At 46.2% G+C, this 21,699-nt stretch overlaps 1 protein-coding gene across 1 annotated transcript in view; it reads left to right on the plus strand.

The window, feature by feature from the left end:
• Nucleotides 1–21,699, plus strand: part of slit3 (slit homolog 3 (Drosophila)) — a 195,405-nt gene that overhangs the window by 108,653 nt on the left and 65,053 nt on the right. Inside the window, exons 5-6 of the mRNA XM_038994006.1 lie at nucleotides 6,469–6,540; nucleotides 13,259–13,330. Coding sequence (XP_038849934.1) covers nucleotides 6,469–6,540; nucleotides 13,259–13,330 — 144 coding nt within the window. The remainder of the gene's footprint in view (nucleotides 1–6,468; nucleotides 6,541–13,258; nucleotides 13,331–21,699) is intronic.

Raw genomic sequence — 21,699 nt, forward strand, 5'->3', positions numbered from 1 at the left:
GCCAGACATGCCAACCTCGAGACGAAATTTGCAGCAGCGGGAAAAGAGACATGATGGTCCAGCTAGATGTTAATTGTGAGGCACAGATCGACGGGCCCAAACCCAGTGTGTCGTGTGGTTCCTGCCTGGGACTTTGCCACCTCCTGCGTGTATGTCATCTCTAAACTATGAGGCCCCCTCTATTTAAGAGATAGAATTCCGTGTAAAAGTGAAGTGGGAAACCACAATCAAAGCCGAATGACTGGATAGACTAGAGAGTGAATGGCCTGATCGGTTTCTTCCTAGGTTTTGGCCTTTCTAGGGAGTTTTTCCTAGCCACCGTGCTTCTACACCTGCATTACTAGCTGTTTGGGGTTTTAGGCTGGGTTTCTGTACAGCACTTCGAGATATTAGCTGATGTACGAAGGGCTATATAAAATAAACTTGATTGATTGATTGATCGGGTCTTCCAGGGCTTGTGTCTTTGTGTGAAAGACGGATGTCCAGACCCGAGCTCCATGCTGAAACTAAGAGGCATCCATCTGACCATAGTAGCTCCCCGTCACACAGTCCATCCACCCTTCCACCTGCCTGCGCCATCCCATCATCCCCGTGAAAACACTCCTTCATGCTCCAACCTAATTAAGAGCTACTGTCGTCCTGAAAGCCAATTAGACTTTAAAGCCTTTGGAGGAGGGGAGAAATCCATAGCATTTTTAATTTGTCTCCATTTTTCAAAAGTGGCTGTAAACCAATACCGATACTTCCCAGTCGTTCACTGCAGTCCGAGCACACTGCTGCAGCATAGAGAGAACACACTACTCCTCTCTCTACCCCATCATCACCATTACCCGGGTTGTAAAACACTGAAATATGAGCCACCCACTGTTCAATATGCATCATACTCTTTATATATCTATATTGAATAATGTTACATCTCCCCAGAGAGGGTGAGAGAGCCTGCCTCTTATAACAGAAGAAAATGGGGATTGCGACACAAGAGAGCACACCTCATTGGCGATAGTACCCTAATGGAGACGGGCCTGGCGGAGCCCGCAGTTGCACGGAGTCAGCCGATTCAGCCGCTGAAGACGTCTCGGGTTTCATAAAACAAAAAACGCTCCCCCATCCCCAGCCCCTCTGGGGTCCTCTCTCTACCCCGTTATTGCTGTTTTTTCTCTCTAATGAAAGAAATGAAAGAAAACTGAAATGTGCATCTCATAAGGCAGGCAGCTTCGTTGGGTCTGGGCTGGGCTGGGCGTCCGAGGGGAGTGGCGGCCTGGCAGGCGCCTAGACGCTGTCTTAACCCTGTCAGCTCTCGCTAGTGCCAGCCACCGGTAATGTGTCCCGACATCATGGATATGTGAAATCAAACAAATATGCCTCCCTGATACATATACGCTCCCTGCCCCAATCAACCTGGGGCCAAACGGGCCTGCGTGGGTTATATACACTGAGTGTACAAAACATTAGTAACATGATATGACATAGACTGACCAGGTGAATCCAGGTGAAAGCTATGATCCCTTATTGAAGTCACTTGTTAAATCCACTTCAATCAGTGTATGTGAAGGGGAGGAGACAGGTTAATTTGAGACATTGATTGTGTATATGTGCCATTCAGAGGGGGAATGGGCAAGATAAAAGATGTAAGTGCCTTTGAACGGGATATGGTTGTAGGTGCCAGGTGCACCGGTTTGAGTGTGTCAAGAACTGCAACGCTGCTGGGTTTTTCACGCTCAACAGTTTCCCGCATCTATCACCCAAAGGACATCCAGCCAACTTGACACAACTGTGGGAAGCATTGGAGTCAACATGGGCCAGCATCCCTGTGGAAAGCTTTCGACGCCATGTTGAGTCCATGCCCCGACGAATTGAGGCTGTTCTGAGGGCAAAGGCGGGTGCAACTCAATATTAGGATGGTGTTCCTAATGTTTTGTACACTCAGTGTATGCAATCATATAATGGCTCCTCATGTTACGGAGCTCCCGGTTTATGTTTCCCTGACAGGAAAGAGGGGTGACGGAGGACACCAGTCAGAGTGTTGTGATAAACACTAACGAGCCCTGCAGTGTCTTCCACTCCATTCCATTCCCGCCACTCTAGGTTCACATGTTGAACTGTCTGTCCTCCCTGGAGCTGGGGGTATATGGGAGGAGGGGGTAAATGTAATATAAAAGCAATGGGGGTTGACCTGGTTAGTGTCATTTATTTCAAATGAATAATGTAATCTAATATCAGAGACAGAAATAGCTGGGAGGGAGCCTTTGGTCTCATCCTCATCTCCCATCTTCCCTCCTCCTGCTGCACTGGTACAGTAGGTCACTGGGTGTATCCCAAATTCTTTTCTTTTGACCAGAGCGCTATGGGTACAGGAAATAGGGTGCCATTTGGGACGTTACCACTAACTGTGCCCAGAGAGGGGGTCTGGGCCTGGACTGGATTAGTATGGGCCTGGACTGGATTGGTCTGGGGCCTGCTGGGGTGGGGTGGTGGTGGGCTGGATTGGGATGTGGATGTTGTTTGTGTGGCTTGCAGGCAACAGAAAGCTATTGACGAGCTTAGCTGGAAATGAAATTTGGCATGCAGATAATAGCCCTGCCGAGAGCAACACGCCCGAGATAGCACACCCCTCCTGTTCTGTTCTGTTCTGTTTGATAGGTCCCCTAGATAGGCAGGTAGCAGACCAGTCAGCGGTATGGAATCAACAACTGGGTGTATATATCCTCTCTTTATGGCAGCATGTCGTAAATAAGGGTTATGAAGAGGGACATATGTCTGTTTTGACTACGGTAGTAAATAATATGATTGGGACAAGCGTGTTGATGATGGTTGAGGTTTTGAGCCGTTTTCCACTTTCCATGTATTTCAATTTCAATTGAAATGGTGCTTTTCCTCATCTCACTGTCCCTCTCACTTTCCCTCTCATCTTCAGTGAAGGGAGAGGCCGCGATAACTAAAAATAGAAACCCGAATTGTGTTGCCATGCCATTCATTATTTTTCAGCGTCTGTTGAGAAAATTGAATTGAATAAACTTGGATCACGTTTACCAGTAAATCCCAAACGTCTTTCTCTCTTTGTGTTTATGCAGTGTGTACGCGTGCGTGTGTTTGCCCGCTACGAGGACGGCTCCTCCTTGTAGCGTGCGTAAGATATCCTTGAGTGTGTTGCTAGGCTTTTATCAGTAATATGTTTTTGCGCTGCCAGCTTGTCTGGACATGTGAGGCTTTAATGGAATCAATAGGAGATTTATAGCAGCCATCCTGCGAGTCAGAAAGAGGAGGGTGAAAGGAAAATCAAGTTAACGAAATTTGCAAGCAGATTGTCAGTGTCAGGAGACCGATGCACTCCCGCTCTCCTCCCCCACTCCAAAATGTGTGTGCGCGCGTGTGTGTTTGCTTGTGCTTTTGTGGATGAGTGTGTTCTGTTTTTGTTTTGTGTGTGTTTGCGCGTGTGTGTGTGTTTCCGCGTGCATGTGTGTTTGAGTGGGTGGGTAGTGTGGATATTACACTGTTTGTTGTCTGCGTGTCCTTTTAACTCTGAGGCGGGAAGCCAATTTCAGCCAGATGATAGTCTCGTCTCTTTGAAGGTGGAGATCTGACTCACCTAAAATAACATGAGACACTAAGGATACAGACAAAGGATCCATACACCATGTAACAAAGCAGCGTGGCCTGCCAAGAACACGGTGTAATGTGCTGCTCAACAAGGATTGGTGGGCAGATGTTTATCCCAGATTATTAGCGGCAGTATCTCGCCAATATCAAAGAACATTAGCGATGAGATTAAGTAGGCGAGGTCTACATCTGCTCAACAGATAGCAGAACATGTAATATGTTGTATGTTATGTTATCTATATGATTTACATCATACATGTTGCTGTGATGTTTTGGGGAGAACTTATGATGTCCTCCAGAAAGTTGTGGCAGATACACCATTTATGTGGCAGCATATTGTTGATTGTGCTTCCCCATCCCATCCACTTCGCGTGTGTGTGAGCGTGAGGGTTTGAGGTTGCTCAAAACCGCAGAGAGAGAGAGATTGTATTTCATAACGGTTCTTATTTAGCTTGGATGATTTCATTTTTTTCTCTCTGTAGGATGGAGAAAACACAGCCGAGTAAACAAAACAAGAAAACATTTATTAGAACTGGGAAAAGCCGTGGGCTCTCATTCTCTGTCGCGCGTAGAGGACATAATGGACCTGAGGCCCGCCATTCATGAAAAATGTAAACAAAACAGACTAAAAGAAGAATCAAAAATGGGAGAAAGAAAATACAAAATAAAGTATTCTTTTGCATCTATGCCGTCGACGTCAGAGTGAGCGCAATGGGTAAAGCAGTCGGAGGAAATATGCATTCTTACCCAATGTGTCGGAGGTATAAACACGGAATACATTTTCCGTCTGTGCTGCATGTTAAAGTGGCTCATTATGAGTTACGCTCGTTCAAATGTTTGCCTTCGTTGTACATCGCACATAGTTTGAGTCAAAGATACACAAAAGCCCATGCTGTTTAGATCAACTCAAGGAGGTAATGGAGATTGTTGCATCTCTTTTCAAACAAAGGCCCTGGCCAAAGAATGCAAGGCTATTGAAAACGTCAGGAACAATAAAGCTGGACTCAGGTTGAAGCTGTATATTAGAACACACTAATTAAGATTTCTGGCACTAATACAACTTGATTGGGCTCCCATTTAATAACATACACCCAATTGTAATTGAAGGTGGGGGGGGGGGGGTACCCAATTAATGGTGTTATTATAATATCCTGAGAGGAAATTGCTGGCAATACTCTGGTTAATTCATAATTATAGGCTGCCAGAAGGAAGAAGGAGAGAGGTTAGGTTAGGCCGACCATTGTGTTTGGGGGTCAACTTATTGATCCTGCTGAGTGAGTGAGTGAGTGAGTGAGTGAGTGAGTGAGTGAGTGAGTGAGTGAGTGAGAGTGAGAGCATGGGCTGGCAGAAGTCCACAGTGTTAAGCTGGAGGTGAAAGAAACTCACACCTGTTTAGGCGAGGTGCTGGCGGGCGGAGTAGAACACGGAGTAGAACACAATAAAAGGAGAGCCGCACACTCTAGGAGCTCAGATGCAATCATTTAATAACCTAATAACCAATATTTCGACAGACAAGCTGTCTTCATCAGGGTATAATGACAAACACTGCGGGTCACTAGTGTATATAGTGTCAAAGGACACACACAGGTGTCTGTAATCATATCATTGGTTAATTTACAGATATAAAGAGAACATACAGTAAATGGATAGCATACGATCATAGATACAATTTGGCTATATAGGTCTATGAACATTTACAATAGCAAAATCACAATTATCACAAGAATGGCTTCAGATCAAAGTCTACGTTGAGACCGAACGGAGCAGGTGTCTTTAAATTAGAGATCCAGGCAACCTCTCGTTTTAACAATAAATTGTTGAGGTCACCCCCTGACCTTGGGGAGGGTGACGTGTTCGATGCCGAACGAAATCGAGTGGTTCGCTTCCAAAAAGTGTGTACCGTACGTCGAGTTTTTGCACCTAATGGTGCTGCGATGCTCCGAGATTCGTATTTTCAATTCGCGCCTCGTTTTACCCACATCATTTTTACCACAAGGACAAGTTGTAAGATAAATAACTGCCTTAGTGGAGCAGTCGGGTTAAACCCACCGGTGGTCTCTCTCTGTTATGTGGAGCAGACATGACTGGGAGACAGACACCCTGATTATCCCCCCAGATATTCCATATCTCATTTGTTTCCTCCCTGCCCAGTAATTGCATTTTGCTTTTCAAAATGATGTTTGCCCGACAAGCATCTACAAACAAACAAGCTTAATAAAGTTAAGCAAAACCATTGTGACATGTCCAAAATCATCTGGCTCATGACCGAATGCATAGAGGGAGAAGGAAAACTGTCAGGATTATAATGCTGCCGTGTCTTAGTTTGTATGCGTTCTCAAGTTACTCAAACCCAATGTGATTGCTTCATTTCTCCTGGAGAATAATGGAACCCTATTGAAGGGTTCTTCTACTTGAGATAAAAATGTTGAAATGTTTTACATTAAAAACGTACACACACATATGTATCCCCAACACACACACACACACACACGCACGCACGCACGCACGCACGCACGCACGCACGCACGCACGCACGCACGCACGCACGCACGCACGCACGCACGCACGCACACACACACACACACACACACACACACACACACACACACAAACACACAGAAGAGGGAGAGAGAGGGGGATCTGAGAGGGCAGGAAGAGAGGAAAGTGAAGATATGACGTTTATGGTTTGTAGAACAATTTGATTTTAGACTTCAAAGGGATGGCTATCATTACTCCTCAGCAGAACGCCGGAGCCCCAGAATGCTCCAGAATGCCCATATGTTCTTAACCGCTTCGCCTCTCTGAAATGTGAGTTGGGCCTTCAAACAACCCCCTAACATTTCATCTTTGTCTTTATCTTGTGTTCCCCAGAGACCTCAGTGAGAACCAGATCCAGGCGGTTCCTCGTAAGGCTTTCCGTGGGATCACAACTGTCAAAAACCTGTAAGTAGCCACACTCCATCCTCCTCTATCTTCCGTATATAGAAAGCACTTTAACAAGCACCTGGCGTGGCTTCTCTGTAAAAAACAAGTGTGGAAAAAGTTATTTGTCAGAGGTAGATGGGTTCAGGTCTGTTGGAACAATTATCTAGTCTCCCGTCCGATCATTCATTCATTCATTCGTTCGTTCATTCATTCATTCATTCGTCCATTCATTTATTCATGCATTGATTCATGAGATTCTAATAAGTAACACCACCGTTAATACACTGACAAATGTATTCCTCCTGCTTAGGGAATTACAACCCAGGTTGTTAACAAGCCACAGTAAGATGGCCTTCTGTTTTCATTTCGTTGACAGGATTCACCCACATGGTTACCTCAGTTCAGTATTAGTGGTGAGATGCTGCTTCTGATTTGCATGGAGTCTGATGATATTATGATTTTTTTTTAAACACGCCCTATCTCCAGACCAGAGCCAGTTGTACGCCAACGTACGCTTCCCCACACATGTTGCCGGGTGATGGTTTTGGGCAGAATATCAGAGAGAAAGAGAAAGCAATTCCCAGCCAATGGCCGCCATTCGTCGCCCAGAACAATAAACATTGCATTCCCCAAAACTCAGCCCCAAATCAGACAATCAGAGGAGGGCTTATCGATGATTCACTGCAATTAATAGAGAGACGTGTTGTTGAGTTTAGGCTTAATGGGCCGACCACTGTGTTTGGAGTTAAGGATCACCGCTAGTATGTAAATCAGCCAGGTTCGGTCTGTTCCTTTTCCCAGGGTTGGGTTGTAAGTCAGTCTGTGTGGTTCTGGGTGGTTTCCTTCACTATCCAATCATCATCATCATCCACTTTCCCTTTCACGTGATAGACTGCGTCCCAACAGGCACCATATTCCCAATAGTGCACTACTTTTGACCAGAGCCCTATGGGGGAATAGGGTGCCTTTTCTGGCACGTATCCATAGAACGAAACCTGGCTTGTCTTTCTATATAAACTCCCTCTCAGTGTTGCCGGGCTGAACTGAGGTGCCTTTTTGAACCAGACCCTTTGGTTATCTTTATGAGAATGCAGCTGCATGTTGTTTTAAAGACTGACAGGAACCCACTCAGGTCCCCCCCATCTAAAGAGAGAGAGAGAGAGAGAGAGAGAGAGAGAGAGAGAGAGAGAGAGAGAGAGAGAGAGAGAGAGAGAGAGAGAGGGAGAGAGAGAGAGAGAGAGAGAGAGAGAGAGAGAGAGAGAGAGAGAGAGAGAGAGAGAGAGAGAGAGAGAGAGAGAGAGAGAGAGAGAGAGAGAGAGAGAGAGAGAGAGAGAGAGAGAGAGAGAGAGAGAGAGAGAGAGTAAAGGACAGACCGGAGTCAGCTGGCCTCCATTACCTACCAGATCTCCTGTCCCTGCCTGTGGCGCTATAGATAATCTGCAATCCACCAGATAAACAGAGCCACACAGTGCTTTCTATTCCGAAAGAGAGTGTGATAAAGTAAGGCATCTCCTTTAAGGACATGAGTCAGAGAGGTTCATGTTATGCACTGCGTGGAGGAGCGACAGTCAGCCAGGTTGGCTTTAAAGCTCGGGGCAGAGTAATTGTGTTTGAAAATAAGTGGAGTGCCTGTCTGTTTGTGTTAGGGCACCGCTGCCACTCAATGAGGCTCCCCTCCACCGCCCTCTGCCCCTCCCCCTCTCAGATTCAGTTAACAGAGTGTCACTCACAGCTCCCTCCCCCCACTCTGACCCTGGCCAGATGAGACCCCCCACCCCCTCTCTCTCTCTCCTCACTCATCTCCACAGGTCAACGTGTGTGAGAGGTGCCCCTCCATCTCCCTGTGTTACCCCCCCAACCAAAAAAAAACCACACTCCGTTCCCTGAAACGGTTGATGAATGGAGAGCGAGCTGCTCATTACTCATCAAAGAGAGCGAGAGAGAGAGAGGAGTGAAAGAGAAGAGTAAAAGAGAAAGGAGAGAGGGACGGGCAATCACAGCAGCCTCGTCGCCGGGTTGGAGCATTTAGCACAGTCCTTCAGCTGTTTGCAGAGCACACAGGAGACAGGGAGGAAGGGAGACAGTGACTGGTTGCCTGAGACTCTTTAGTAACCCCCCTCCGTCACCCCCCCCCCCCCTCCCAATCCTCCTCAGGCACCTCCGCCCCAGCCCCAGCACAGCACAGCAAGGTGACTCCTGATTTAATTGCCGAAACAGTCCAACCCTCCATTTTCCTCCCAAAGTAAAACCCTGACAGGTCCCAGTTGGCCCGTGCATTGATTTTCTCATATGCTCTCCCCTCTTTCTCCTAATGCCCTCCTTTTGTACTGCGCTACAGAAGTAGGGACACACCGCTCTCCCCACACTCGTAATCCCAACCCTGATATCCTGGAGAAAGCTTTATTGGCTACTGAAAACTGGAGTGGCATTAATTTCCCTCAGCTATCAGATTGCCTTTCTTTTCCTTTAAAAAAAAAACTGCCAAGAACCTGGCAGAGGTTGTTACTCTAATCTGCTCTCTCAACAAATGAGACAAATTTGTCACAAATCTGTATATTTCAGAGCAGACAGGATCTTTATCTGGGGTTTCTGGGCCTGCCGCCCTTGGCTGGCTTCAGTTAAGTGTCAGCTCGACACACACACACGCTGCTGACTGACTTCTGTATCCGTCTATCCGACACACAATCGGCCAATCCACAGTGTTGTCCATCAGCAACAAAATGGCTGCCCACTGTAGGTCTTATAAGGTTATCTGCACATAACATAGACATTATGTTGTGATAGTGGCAGTATAGAGAGTTCTGTCAGCCAGCAAACCAAACCTCCACTGGGCTGGGCTGACAGTGAGTTATTGCCATATATGAGACCAGTGCATTGACATCCCTCTGGTTCTAAACATTGCGGCCTCACTAATGCTATATCAACTAAATGCAAGGTGTGATTGAGAGTCCAGCTCTGCAGCTGGTTGGGGAAACAATGCATGTGCATGTGCATAACTCATAACCCCCCCCCCCCCCCCCCCCCCCCCACCCTCCACCTCTGTCTTTCACTCCATGTTCCCCTTCCCAGAATGCTGTGTCCGCAGCTCGCCGACTGCTTCTGGCGCAGCTTACCTGACCGCGCCACCACACAACACTATAAGCACCGCGGGCACACTGTACCGCTGTACCCAGGCCTCTGCCCACTGAACCACGTTACGGACACCAACACACAGCTGCAACGCACAGCTCCTAGACTACTGGGCTCTCACGTACAGAAGGGTTCTGCAGTGTCCCCTTTGTCCAAGTACACACAGTATTAGTAGAGAGAGTCTTTAGGCCTTGCGTCCACGTCCATCCACAGAAGGACACTGGCTAGCCACTGTCTGTGCTGCCCTCTAGCTGTGCTAATCAGGACACGGTAGCTAGCTGTGGATTGGCTGTGTGATTTATCTCCATCTTTCCATCCCTTCCTCCTGAAGCCCTTCAGTCTCTCAGTCACCCCAGCCCAGTGACAGCGGAGTAGCCTCTATAAGGCTGTGTCCCGAATGGCACCCTATTCCCTGAACTATATAGAGAATAGGGTGCCATTTTGCGATGCCGACCCTGTCTGTTAGGGACTCCAGCTCCGGGCAGCCGCCCTCCACCGCGCTCCCCGCTCCCTCCACCACAGAGACGGATCCTCTCATTCACTTCCTGTTGTCTTAGCTGATGAACGTCGATCAACCGGGTCCCCAAATTAATTGGGAGGTTTGTGGCTGCTGGTTTAGCATCCTGCTCCATCCTTCCCCGTGACAGATGAATAGGGCTGGTCTGAGTGGGTCGGTACTGTTAAGGACTGCTCCCCTCTCCCTCTCTCTCTACTCTCTACCCTCTCTTTCCCTCTCTCTCTCTACTCTCTCTCTGTATCTCTCTTTCCCTCTCTCTCTCTCTCTCTCTCTCTCTCTCTGTATCTCTCTCTCCCTCTCTCTCTACTCTCTACCCTCTCTTTCCCTCTCTCTCTCTACTCTCTCTCTGTATCTCTCTTTCCCTCTCTCTCTCTCTACTCTCTCTCTCTCTCTCTCTCTCTCTGTATCTCTCTCTCCCTCTCTCTCTACTCTCTACTCTCTCTCTCTCTCTCTCTCTCTCTCTATCTCTCTACTCTCTCTCTCTCTGTGTGTATCTCACTCTCTCTCTGTATCTCTCTCTGTCTCTGTCTCTCTCTGTCTCTGTCTCTGTCTCTGTCTATGTCTCTGTCTTTGTCTCTCTCTCTCTCTACTCTCTCTCTCTCTCTCTCTCTCTCTCTCTTCTCTCTCTCTGTATCTCACTCTCTCTATCTATCTATCTATCTACTCTCTCTCTCTCTCTCTCTCTCTCTCTCTCTCTCTCTCTCTCTCTCTGTATCTCACTCTCTCTATCTCTCTACTCTCTCTCTCTCTCTCTCTCTCTCTCTCTCTCTCTCTCTCTCTGTATCTCTCTACTCGCTCTCTCTCTCTCTCTCTGTAACTCTCTACTCGCTCTCTCTCTCTCTGTATCTCACTCTCTCTATCTATCTATCTATCTACTCTCTCTCTCTCTCTCTCTCTCTCTCTCTCTCTGTATCTCACTCTCTCTATCTCTCTACTCTCTCTCTCTCTCTCTCTCTCTCTCTCTCTCTCTCTCTCTCTCTCTCTGTATCTATCTACTCGCTCTCTCTCTCTCTCTCTGTAACTCTCTACTCGCTCTCTCTCTCTCTGTATCTCTCTCTCTCTCTACTCTCTCTCTGTATCTCTCTCCTATTTTCAAATTCCTCCATATGGGGCTGGGAATGCAGAAGCATCAAACTGCCAATACTGCTTATGACTGGGATGATTAAAGGCCAACGTAATTAGATGGAAGGAAATAAAATGTGGTACTCTCATTCCCCCCACATAACACCCATTACACATACACACGTAATGTGTACGCACACACACACACACACACACACACACACACACACACATAGCTATCCTCCCGCCCTATACTGTACATGGGATTGATAGTGGCCCTACGATCCCTCGAAGGGAGCCAAGTTCACTAAGCTGTCAGACAACAGAAATAATCTCTCATGATACGATGATTGTTTAGAGCCTAGAGAGTGCAAGCTGAGCAGAGCCAGGCATTGTACTCAGTACGCCTTCAAGATGTTTCCTAAAATGGAAACTAGAGGTAAAGGGTCGAAAGAACAAAAAAAGCTTTGATCATGGTATCCTCCTCCTTTTAGGTTTGTCAGGTTTCACATGATAGAAGGCACAGTGGCGCCGAAACGTTGGCGTGTTACCCAGTAAACGACACCGAGTTTATGGCGTTGCGACTCTCTTTATTTATACAGTTCACACGATACTCATTTACTAATTATGAACTTATTTCAAAGACATTTTTTATCATGAAGTTAGACGAAGCTTGACTAGCACGCTTCCAATGTGTCGTTTGTATGTACCGTGCCACACCATTGCTTGTTTCCATCCTACACAGATGGTCGTTTTCATTGTGAATATTTCCCTCGGAATGTTTTATACCCAAGTGTGAAGGAATAATCTCATAGGAGGCGTCAACCCACAATCTGTCGGCAGACGTTGTAATTCAACATGTTACCTATTTCATTTCCTCTCTTGGGGGGACGCTTTCCAAATGGATGTATTGTCTCCTCGGCTAAGAGATAAGGACCAGACAGGAAACAGATGCTTTACTAGAGGAGAGTCAAGGGAAGAGAAGAAAAGAGAAGATAGAAAGCAAAGTAAAAAAGGATTAGGGATGGAGAGATTGGGGAAGAGAAGGAGATGGGTCTAGGAAGAGGAGATTAGAGGAGGGAGATATGGTATTTTTTATAGCCTAGAGCAGAAGATGCATAGGCTGTGTCCGTAACAGGTTAAATGTCACAGAAGCTTTTTGGAGTCTGGATAAACGGTCTGGGAGAGTGTTCTAAATGTCTGCCCTTTGTGGTGCCTTGTCTTCCATCCATCTCCTTTTTGGGGGGCAGAGAGAGGAGAGAGGAAGGGTGGAGAGATGGGGGATGGGGGGGGGGACTGCATACTTAGGCCTGCAAATTAAAGTAAAAGGAAAAGAAGGAAGAGGAATGAGTGCTCTGAGCATTGGGAGTCCGGGCTGATTTACGAACCCTCTCCTTTAATTAAATTGTTTCAGTGACAGAGCCGGTAAAAGCTCGTAATGGATTGGCTGCTCTAATGTAATGAAATTACTCCCTTTCTGACTTTCAAAAAATAGAAAGGTAGAGGGGTGGGAGGAGTGGGAGAACAGGAGGGGGGGAGGGAGAAAATGCAATTAATATTTACAGAGAGTTGACAGACGGGGTGGGCTGTATGCTTTAGCCAGCCTCCTGTTCACTCTCCTTCTGTCTGTCTCTCTCTCTTTCGCTTTCTCTCTCTCTCGCTCTCTCTCTCTCTCAAACTCCCCTCCTCCCTCTTTCTCTCTCTCTCTCTCTCTTTCTCTCCTTCTCCTCCACTCACGGGGCAGCGTAGAGAGTGAGGTGATAGGCTGCAGCCAGACAGGCCACTTTAGCCAGCTGGTCCTTTCCTAACCTGGCAGGCTGCAGTGAGACAGAGGTGAGAGCTGAGATCTGAGTGTGTGCTGTGCGCTGCCTGGCGATAGCCTACTTACCACCAGTCCACCCCAGCCAAACTCATCCCCAGCCACCGGCACTCTTCCTGCAGCCCTCACCTCCAGCAGCCCCCTCCACCCTCCGCCTCCACGCCTGCAGACAGACCTGCCGCTGACTCCTGTCTCTAATCTCTCCTCAGGCAACTGGACAGCAACCACATCAGCTGTATCGAAGATGGAGCCTTCCGAGCCCTGCGCGATCTGGAGATACTGTGAGTCCCCCTTCTCCTCTTACCCTTCCTCCTCTCCCCTCATCTGCAGGGACATCTCCTGCTCTTCCCTCTTCTTTTCTCTTTTTTCCCCCCTCTCGCTATCTCTCTATCTTCCCATGTTTTCTGTTGAATGTCCTCCAAGGGCAAAGTGTGTTGCATGTGAAGTTGCGTAGGTGCGTCGTACCTACCTGTGCGTGCTGCCAGCGGCAGCAGGGATAGTGTCGTCCTCCTGACGTGTTAGTCTGCCTGTCCGCCTGCCTTCTGTTTCTCCGTATCGACTGTGTGGCCGCGGTTTTGCACAGGCTCATTTGTCATTCAGTGCTGCATTGTGACATCAAGCTGCTAGCCAGTGCCTTGCAAGGTGTCTTATTTTGTTTGTCACTTTTCAAAGCGTCCTCTGTCCGTGCACTGTTGCCTGTTTCTACGGTTGTCTGCTGTGGTGTAATATAGGCATGTCTAGGGATTCCAAAACATGCAGAACCTTGTCAGGGAATAGTGTAATGCATTGTAACAACTCTGTCGAAAAACTATAGGCTTAGCTTGTGTCCTCTGTCGTAGTGTAAAAGCTTTAAACTAAACACAGTACTTGGCCTGACAGACACTGTTGCATTTGGCTGGTGAGCTGCTGCTATACTGTAGCACAGTGTCTGAAACTCTTCCCTGAGGCTGAGGGTGTTACTGGGCTGGTCTGAGTGCCAGGGGAGGGAAGTACATGCCCCTGCAGCCCCCCCAGGCTGTTACGTCCTGGTGCAGAGGGATTCACTGGAGGCACCTCCAGCCCTAGCACAGTGAAGATAGCCCAGTCAGCACTACTAAGGATATGATAGGACAGAACAGGACAATATTGCTGGGGGAGAAAGACATTTCCCAGATACTAGCCCATCCATCAGCTCATTGGCAGGGCACTAAATGCAGTTGTCATCCCCCCTGTTAGAGCAGGGCTCATTTTGTGACCAAGTGAGACATACAGTCAGTCTCACTCGCCGGCATTACAGAAAACCTGCAAAAAAGCTGGTTGGTTTGTTAACATTACTTGAGGTTTCATATTAGGGCTGTGCTCAAAGGCAGTGCAGAATATGTTTGAATGGAGGATAGTAATTCTGCTGCTGGACTGGCTGTTCATTCTAAGCGTCCTCCTCCCTCTGCCCTGCCTTGGCTCATAGAGCAGCTAGCGATGGTTTCATGACCACAGCACAAAATGGCACGATGGAGATGAGATGGCGTTAGTCGGCCGAGCAGACCAGACATAAAAGTCAGCATGTGTGGATTAAATTTTCATGAACAATACTGCACCTTAATCGTGCTCGACCACAGCCCATGACGAAGCGGACGTCAGTGGAGAATGTGAAGATGTAAATACAAGTTGTTTAAAGATGATAATTCGCCCATATGTCCATGCAGCTGAAACTGAGATGATGATTGGACTAAGTGCTGTAGTGGTGGGTATACACAGGTATATGCCGTATGCCTACTTTTTTTTCAGTGGGCATTACGAATACTCACTTCTTAATCCCCACTGATGCGTACCAAAGTAGTAACTACACTCAAAAATCGAAATGTCTTCGATTTTTCCCAGATCACAAAAGTGGTCTCCTGATGTGGTTTAAGCATTGTTGTGGACTTAGAACATAAAATGTTGTTTTTTTTCATTAAAAAAAATGTAAGTATGAAACCTGTGGATTTTTGACTCAGTTGACAGCCTAATTGATCTATTTCAATAGTAGGCCTACTATTAGCTTGCTAGCACGGTACGGCTTGGGTTGGCATGACTGTGAAAGACCAGTATGGGATTTATCATTTTAGAATACATGTCACTGTTTCTCATATAATTTTTCACACAGGGCGCCATTCCTTCGCCGGGCAGGCCGTTTTTGGGATTTTTTTGTCAAAGTTTGAGTATACCCACTTCTCCAGGAACCACTATTGCCTTCATTTTAATTAGGTTATGCACTCTTGGTAGATTAGGCTTTTTCTTTGAGCAATTTTATTTAATTTAATGGCAGCGTACCTACAAATGTAGGATCTTAATTTGAGCCCATTTGCTACAGCAGGAAAATAATGCTGCAGCAACAGGAAATGTGAATTATTATGTGGATTATAATTAATGGACATTTTTTTTAGTTGGGCAATACATTTTTCATTAGGGCAAATCAAGTCTGACATTTCAAAGTGGAAATTACAAACTTTAGAAGCCTTTTTAAACCTAAAATACACTGCAAGTGCAGGAAGATTCTCCGCAACAAAAGAGTGATCAAATTAAGATCATACATCTGTAACACATTTTCTGAATAGATACAGTAAGTTCAGCGGTATCCAGCTTTTCATATTGTCTTACTGTTCTTCTCTTATCCCTGGATTTACGGTATTACTGGCATAGCACACAAGGTGGCGCTAAAAATGCAAGAAAAGCCCAAAGGGCCTCTATTACAAGAATGCTAACAAAAGTAGTGCAAACTAATAGCAAAATCATGTAGACTATCATGTAGTTAGCTAAATGCTAACTAGCGAAAACGAACATAAACGAATTGCAAAGACAAGCAAATCCAGTTCCTACAAGCATAGTTAGTAGCTACCAAATGTCATTTTCGGCGAGTGTGGACATTTACAAGCGAAAGTGAACAAGAGAAATTGTGCAAATGAACGAAGTTGTGATGCATGCTTTTCTGAAAGAAGAGCAGGATGTGCACACGGAGCAGAGGGGAGAAGAACAAAGGAGAAGAACATGCAAGTAGGAAGCACAGGGAAGAAAATGGCAGCTGTACAGACAACTCATCCAGAGCTCTTTGACTTCTGACAGCAAACATTTAGTAGTGAATTGCACGACAGAGACTCGCTGATAGATATAGAACGCTATGGGCTCATCAGCTCCCGCCGTCTCCCGTTGTGCTATTTACAAACAGGCACGTGACTGGCTCAACTGTTCTGGGGAACTACGGTAAGCTTCATAATGTAAAATAACAGGTGAAATGAAGAACGCAATCTGCTTTAACTCCTAACGTGTATTGCACAAGTTGACTGCAGGTTTTAACTTAAAAAGTAGCTTCAAATATGACAATTTATTGAAAAACTTCAAATAAATAGTTTTGACGGTATTGAAAAACCATCCCGTGGCTTTTTCCAAGTACTCCGGTATACGGTATATACCGTACCAGAAGGCATCTTCATGTTCAGGCCTTTATCTATTGCCCAGTGTAACAGTGTAGAATTGAAATTACAATTGGTTCTTGTTCATGGTGCAGAAGATGCACCACCTCTCCTGATAGCCAGTGTATTTCAGTGTATTTGTACTCGTGCCATCTTCAAGCCTTTGAATTGAACTCATAGATGAGATCCTCTCTCTTTCATGTGATTCGATCAAAGGGTATCACTGCACTAAAACTCTACCTTACTGGGTATTTTTTATTTATTCTTCTATTAGATCTGGCATGGGAACTATCGGTGCCTTCTAAGAGCCTGTGGTAAAGAGGGAAAAGCAAAGATAATGTATTATTGACGTAACAAATTTCTCCATGACCAGCCATGTTTGTTCCACATTGTCAGACCACCATGTTTTTACAAAGTATTTTGGAGAACAACATTGTTTAAAAAAAAAAAAAAAAAAAAAAAAGGAAATATGTTGGTATGTCTTTTGTCCAGGGGGGAAAAACCCCAAAAAGAAAATTGGGAATTTTACAGTATGTAAATAGAAACTGGTTGATGAAATGAATTTACACTCACAGTCAGATGAGTTTATTGAAGCTGTCAAGAAAAATGACAGTTTTATAGGTGCTCCTTTGTAGTTTGATCTCAAGAAAACATTGTGTCCAATTACCCCTCTTAAAAAACAGAAATTGGGGTGTTCGACACATGTGATGTTTCTACTCACAATGATCGTTAAACTTTTTTTACATTTTTTTTAAAGAGCATCATCTGACTTTAGATATAAACAAGTCATTTCAAAGACCTCATTCCTATTGATGCATGGGTGGCTGAGAAATCTCTCTGATCATAGAAAACAACCAACACAAAAGACCCTGCCTATTTCTCCCGAGAATAATTCCTTATACAATCACGTCAGCTTTGTGTTAGATGTTAAGCATTCCCCCAAGTTGCTAATGAATAAGAGCTGATTTAGTGGAGGACTAAATAGGCCTCCATAATGAGTGCAGCTCTGTGACTTCAAATGACTGAATACAGTTTAACGCCTGCCAAGCAACACAAAATAAATGATTGGCTCTTTCTGGTGATGAATTGTAATTTGGATTTAACATAAATGTGCTAATGACTGAACTAATGACTTCAAAGCTATCTCGGACATTTTCTTATATTGGGCATGCCTTGCATCTCAATGAGATGGAGAGAAGGGCTGGAGCCAGGAGAGCACACTGCATGGTGGGCCAACATACAGCTGGGTGGATGGGTGGAGGGGATGGACAGGCTAATGTGCCACTGATTCTTTGATGATTATTCATTGGACGGTTTCTGCTCTTAGGACATTTGATTTGAATAAATGCAGCTTTTATGTCAAGATGTCCTTGAAGATACTTGTCAAATGTAAGTTTCACTAGGCAAATTAATTGTGTAAAAAAAAATCCACCGCATTTTATTGGATTTTTAACAATCAAAATACTAGCATTGTATTAGAACACTGGTCCAGCAAATATTACCCTCAATTAACTGGTGGTGAATATGGCTTATAATGTCTTAACTGAGAGAGTCAAATTTGATTATACTTGTGAAAACTATTATGATAAAAATATGACTTACAATATGTTAGAAATTAAACTGTCAAACATGTTATTTTTTACATTATTTTCTTGGTTATAACGTTTACATCATTTGTTAAATCGGTCCTTTAGCCGTTACAAATCTATACAAGTCTGATATGCTCTTTGAAAAGCCAAAGAGCATTTCAGACTTGCCCGCAGGTCGTCTTTGGAAACCCCTATGTTCTTACCAGAGTGGTGCCTGGCCATCTTCCATCTTCCCCTCTCCTGCTGCACTCTCCAGAGCAGAGGGGCCGCTGCATATTTAATGACCACTTTTTGTACAGAAAATTCTGGCTCTCAATGAACGCTACTCTCTTTTTTTTTTGTGCCGACCTACCGGGCTCTGTAATTTTTTTATGAGGAATGGAAGTGCCGCTGAGACATTTCCATGCTAGGTATCTCAAGGTGACTTTCACCTCATCACGCATTGATAAGAAGAGGGAGGGATCAAGTTTTCACATTACCACAAACGACCAACCCCCTCCTCCATCTGCTTCCGCCCTGCCAAACACTGTCATTTGTCAATCTGTGCCCTCTGCATTTCCCTGACTTTTTTGACAGGGACCTCCGTGTTCCAGCTAGAGTGATTTAGTTACTTCATAACCATCTGAATGGGGACATAGACTCCCCTCACTTTATGTCAACACTGATTCACCAGGCTTGTTTGATTCTGCATTCTCTTCTATTACTGTAATTTTTGCTGTTTTTTTATTTCGAGGTTACAGATGCCCTCTTTAATATGAGTAGACTTTAATGATGTTTTGGACCCGCTGGTGAGTGGTAAGCACCTCTCTTACAAGAAGACCCAAGGCACGCCAAAATACACCAACCAGGGGGGACACCCACCCCCACCACCCCTCCACCCCTGCCTTGTTGCCTACTGCCGTTGGAGTTGACTCGGTGTCGTTTATTTGAACTGTTGAAAGTGCATTGTTGGACCTGGTTGTGATGTGACTGTGGAGAACCAGACTGAAGGGATGCTGTATGGTGAGAGTGTTAGTGGGTGAGGCGGAGTAGTACTGTTACGTTATATGCAGTGCGGCTCATTTGCTCCGAGCTGTGGTGATCACAAGAAACTATCGCATTTCTGTGGCTGCATTTTGGTTCCAGAGCCGTCTAGGGCGAGACGCGTGGGTGTTTGATCGAAACCTAAATGCATTGGTTCAGAATTTTTTTTATATATATACAGGGACCGGGTCAAAAATATAATGTTTTTGCTATTCAGTGCTTTTGGTTTGGCTGGCCTTTACCTGGTATTTAAGTCAGTCAGCTGTACCTTGGCCAGGCGATCGTTGACGTTTCCAGGGAATTGATGTGACCTGACCTAGCCTCAGTCTCCTTGCCCCTCGGTCTGTATCCTCTCTGACTTCACTTCTATGTCATAAACACCACTGATGATTCCTCTTGATTAATGCCTTTCTGTGGCTAGAGAGACGGAGGCCCAGTTGTAGCTCACTGAGGAGCACATAACCCAGCGAGAGAGAGATGGAGAGAGAGAGCGAGAGAGGGGTAGAGAGGGAGACAGAGAGATTGAGTATAAAGAGAGAGAAAGAGAGAGAGAGAGAGAGAGAGAGGGGTAGAGGGATAGAGGGATAGAGAGAGAGAGAAGAGACTGTCAGGGGCTGAGTCTTCTGTGTGAATCAGATATTCCATGCATTTATAATCCCCAACACCAGTGTGCCTCCCAAAGGACAAATCAGTCTTTACCTCAGTATGGTCTGATTGAAAGGTTGCCTTCAGCCAATAGAATAGTCTTTATGAGTCAGATAGCAGGCAGAGAAAGAGAGATGGAGATAGAGATGGAGAGCGAGAGAGTGAGAGAGAGAGAGGGGAAGTGAGAGGGAGAGAAGGGGGGGGGGGTTGACGAATGAGAGGGGGGGCTGTCATTAGCTCGCAAATAGCACTTTCAAGCACAGGAAATTGCCTTGCCACCAGACGTGGCCCCTTACGATATCTCTGGGTGGTGTGACTGCGCCAAAGCAGCGCAGTGGCGGTAGGGAGCAGAAGGAGAGAGGAGGAGAGAGAGGAACGACCCCACCGTGTCCCAGCAGAGCCAACCCAATGCACAATTAATCACTCGCTCCTGTACGCCAGGACAAAAAGGGATGGGAACAGCTTAGATTCAATCTGTCCTCATTTAAACTGTAATGGCCTCATCAATGGCTCGGCACTCATGTCTCTCTCTCTGTCTGTCTGTCTGTCCGTCCTACATGTGCCTCCTGCTGCAGTATGTGACTGGCTAATACTGAGTGCCCTCCATCTACAGAACCAAAAGCTGAATCCTCCTCTCTTTTTCTCATCCCCCTCTCTTGTCTTCCCTCCTCTCTCCTCCTCCGCCCTCCACCCTCCTCTCTCTTCCTCCCTCCGCCCTACTCTCCGTTGCAGATGACATTTTCCAGATCCATAAAGCATGTCTCTATTGGATAAGATAATGTCCCAATGCCCAAGCGCCTCTGTTTTCTTTTGTCTCTCATAAGCCCTCACTTAGACACAAACCACGTGGACAGCGTTTTGAGCTGCAGCTCACGTTATTGCTATGTTTATCATCTGCGAGTTCAACGACATCTGATTGCGCCTTTGTGCTTTCCCTGAACCCTCCACGCTAAGCAAAACAAAGGCAAACATTTCCATCCCTTTCGGGTCGGATTCCGCCACGCCGCAACAAGTGGTGGATGAGTTACGATGGCCGTAATGAAATGAGGCCTCATCTGGAGGCACTCTGCTCATTTGTTTTGACATCAAGGCCCCAAAGCTCCAGGCTTGTTCTGTAAACTCCACCGCTGCCTCGACACTTCTCAACCTGCTGCCTCCAACGCTGCTGCCGCCGTGCCATTGGCTGTTGTGTTAGTGGAGGTGAATTGTTCCAGAGTTCCATGGCAACATGGTGGAAATGTCACTTCTCACAGGGAAGGAAGGCATCTGAGACAATTATGGGACTCTGGAAGAGGAGAGACACACACACACACACACACACACACACACACACACACACACACACACACACACACACACACACACACACACACACACACACACACACACACACACACACACACACACACACACACACACACACACACAGACGGAACATGCAGATTGCCTGGTTCAAACACTCAAGGATTCTTTAAAGCAGACCCTCTACTCACACGCACACAAACACACACTCTCACGGTGTCTTTAGGGAGGCTTAGTGAGATGATGAAGATGAAGAGAGAGAGGGAATTCACTCTGGTCGTTCATGGGAAGGAACCAGACTCTTAAATCAACCCCCACCCCCCACACACACACACTCATTGTGAGGGAGAAATGGCCAGGAGCAGAACCCGTGGGAAACTTCACCTCTCGCCCCCTCAGATATTACAATGTGCCACTCTAATGTGCCCGCTGAGAGAACAGTCAAAGAGGTTGGGGCAAAATCTCCTCACCTACCTCCTGAAATACACTCTCTGTCACATTCCCACACCCACAGCCACACACACATTCCCACACCCACAGCCACACACACACATACATACACACACCATGGCAGAGCAGTGTGCTGCTGATGATGACACCGTCATGTCGCATTGCGTGTCTCTCCGGCCCCTGATTTCAAGCCTCTGTGAGCTTCTGTAACTGAGT

Source organism: Salvelinus namaycush, chromosome 5, assembly GCF_016432855.1.
Source record: "Salvelinus namaycush isolate Seneca chromosome 5, SaNama_1.0, whole genome shotgun sequence".
Classification (NCBI taxonomy): Eukaryota; Metazoa; Chordata; class Actinopteri; order Salmoniformes; family Salmonidae; genus Salvelinus; species Salvelinus namaycush.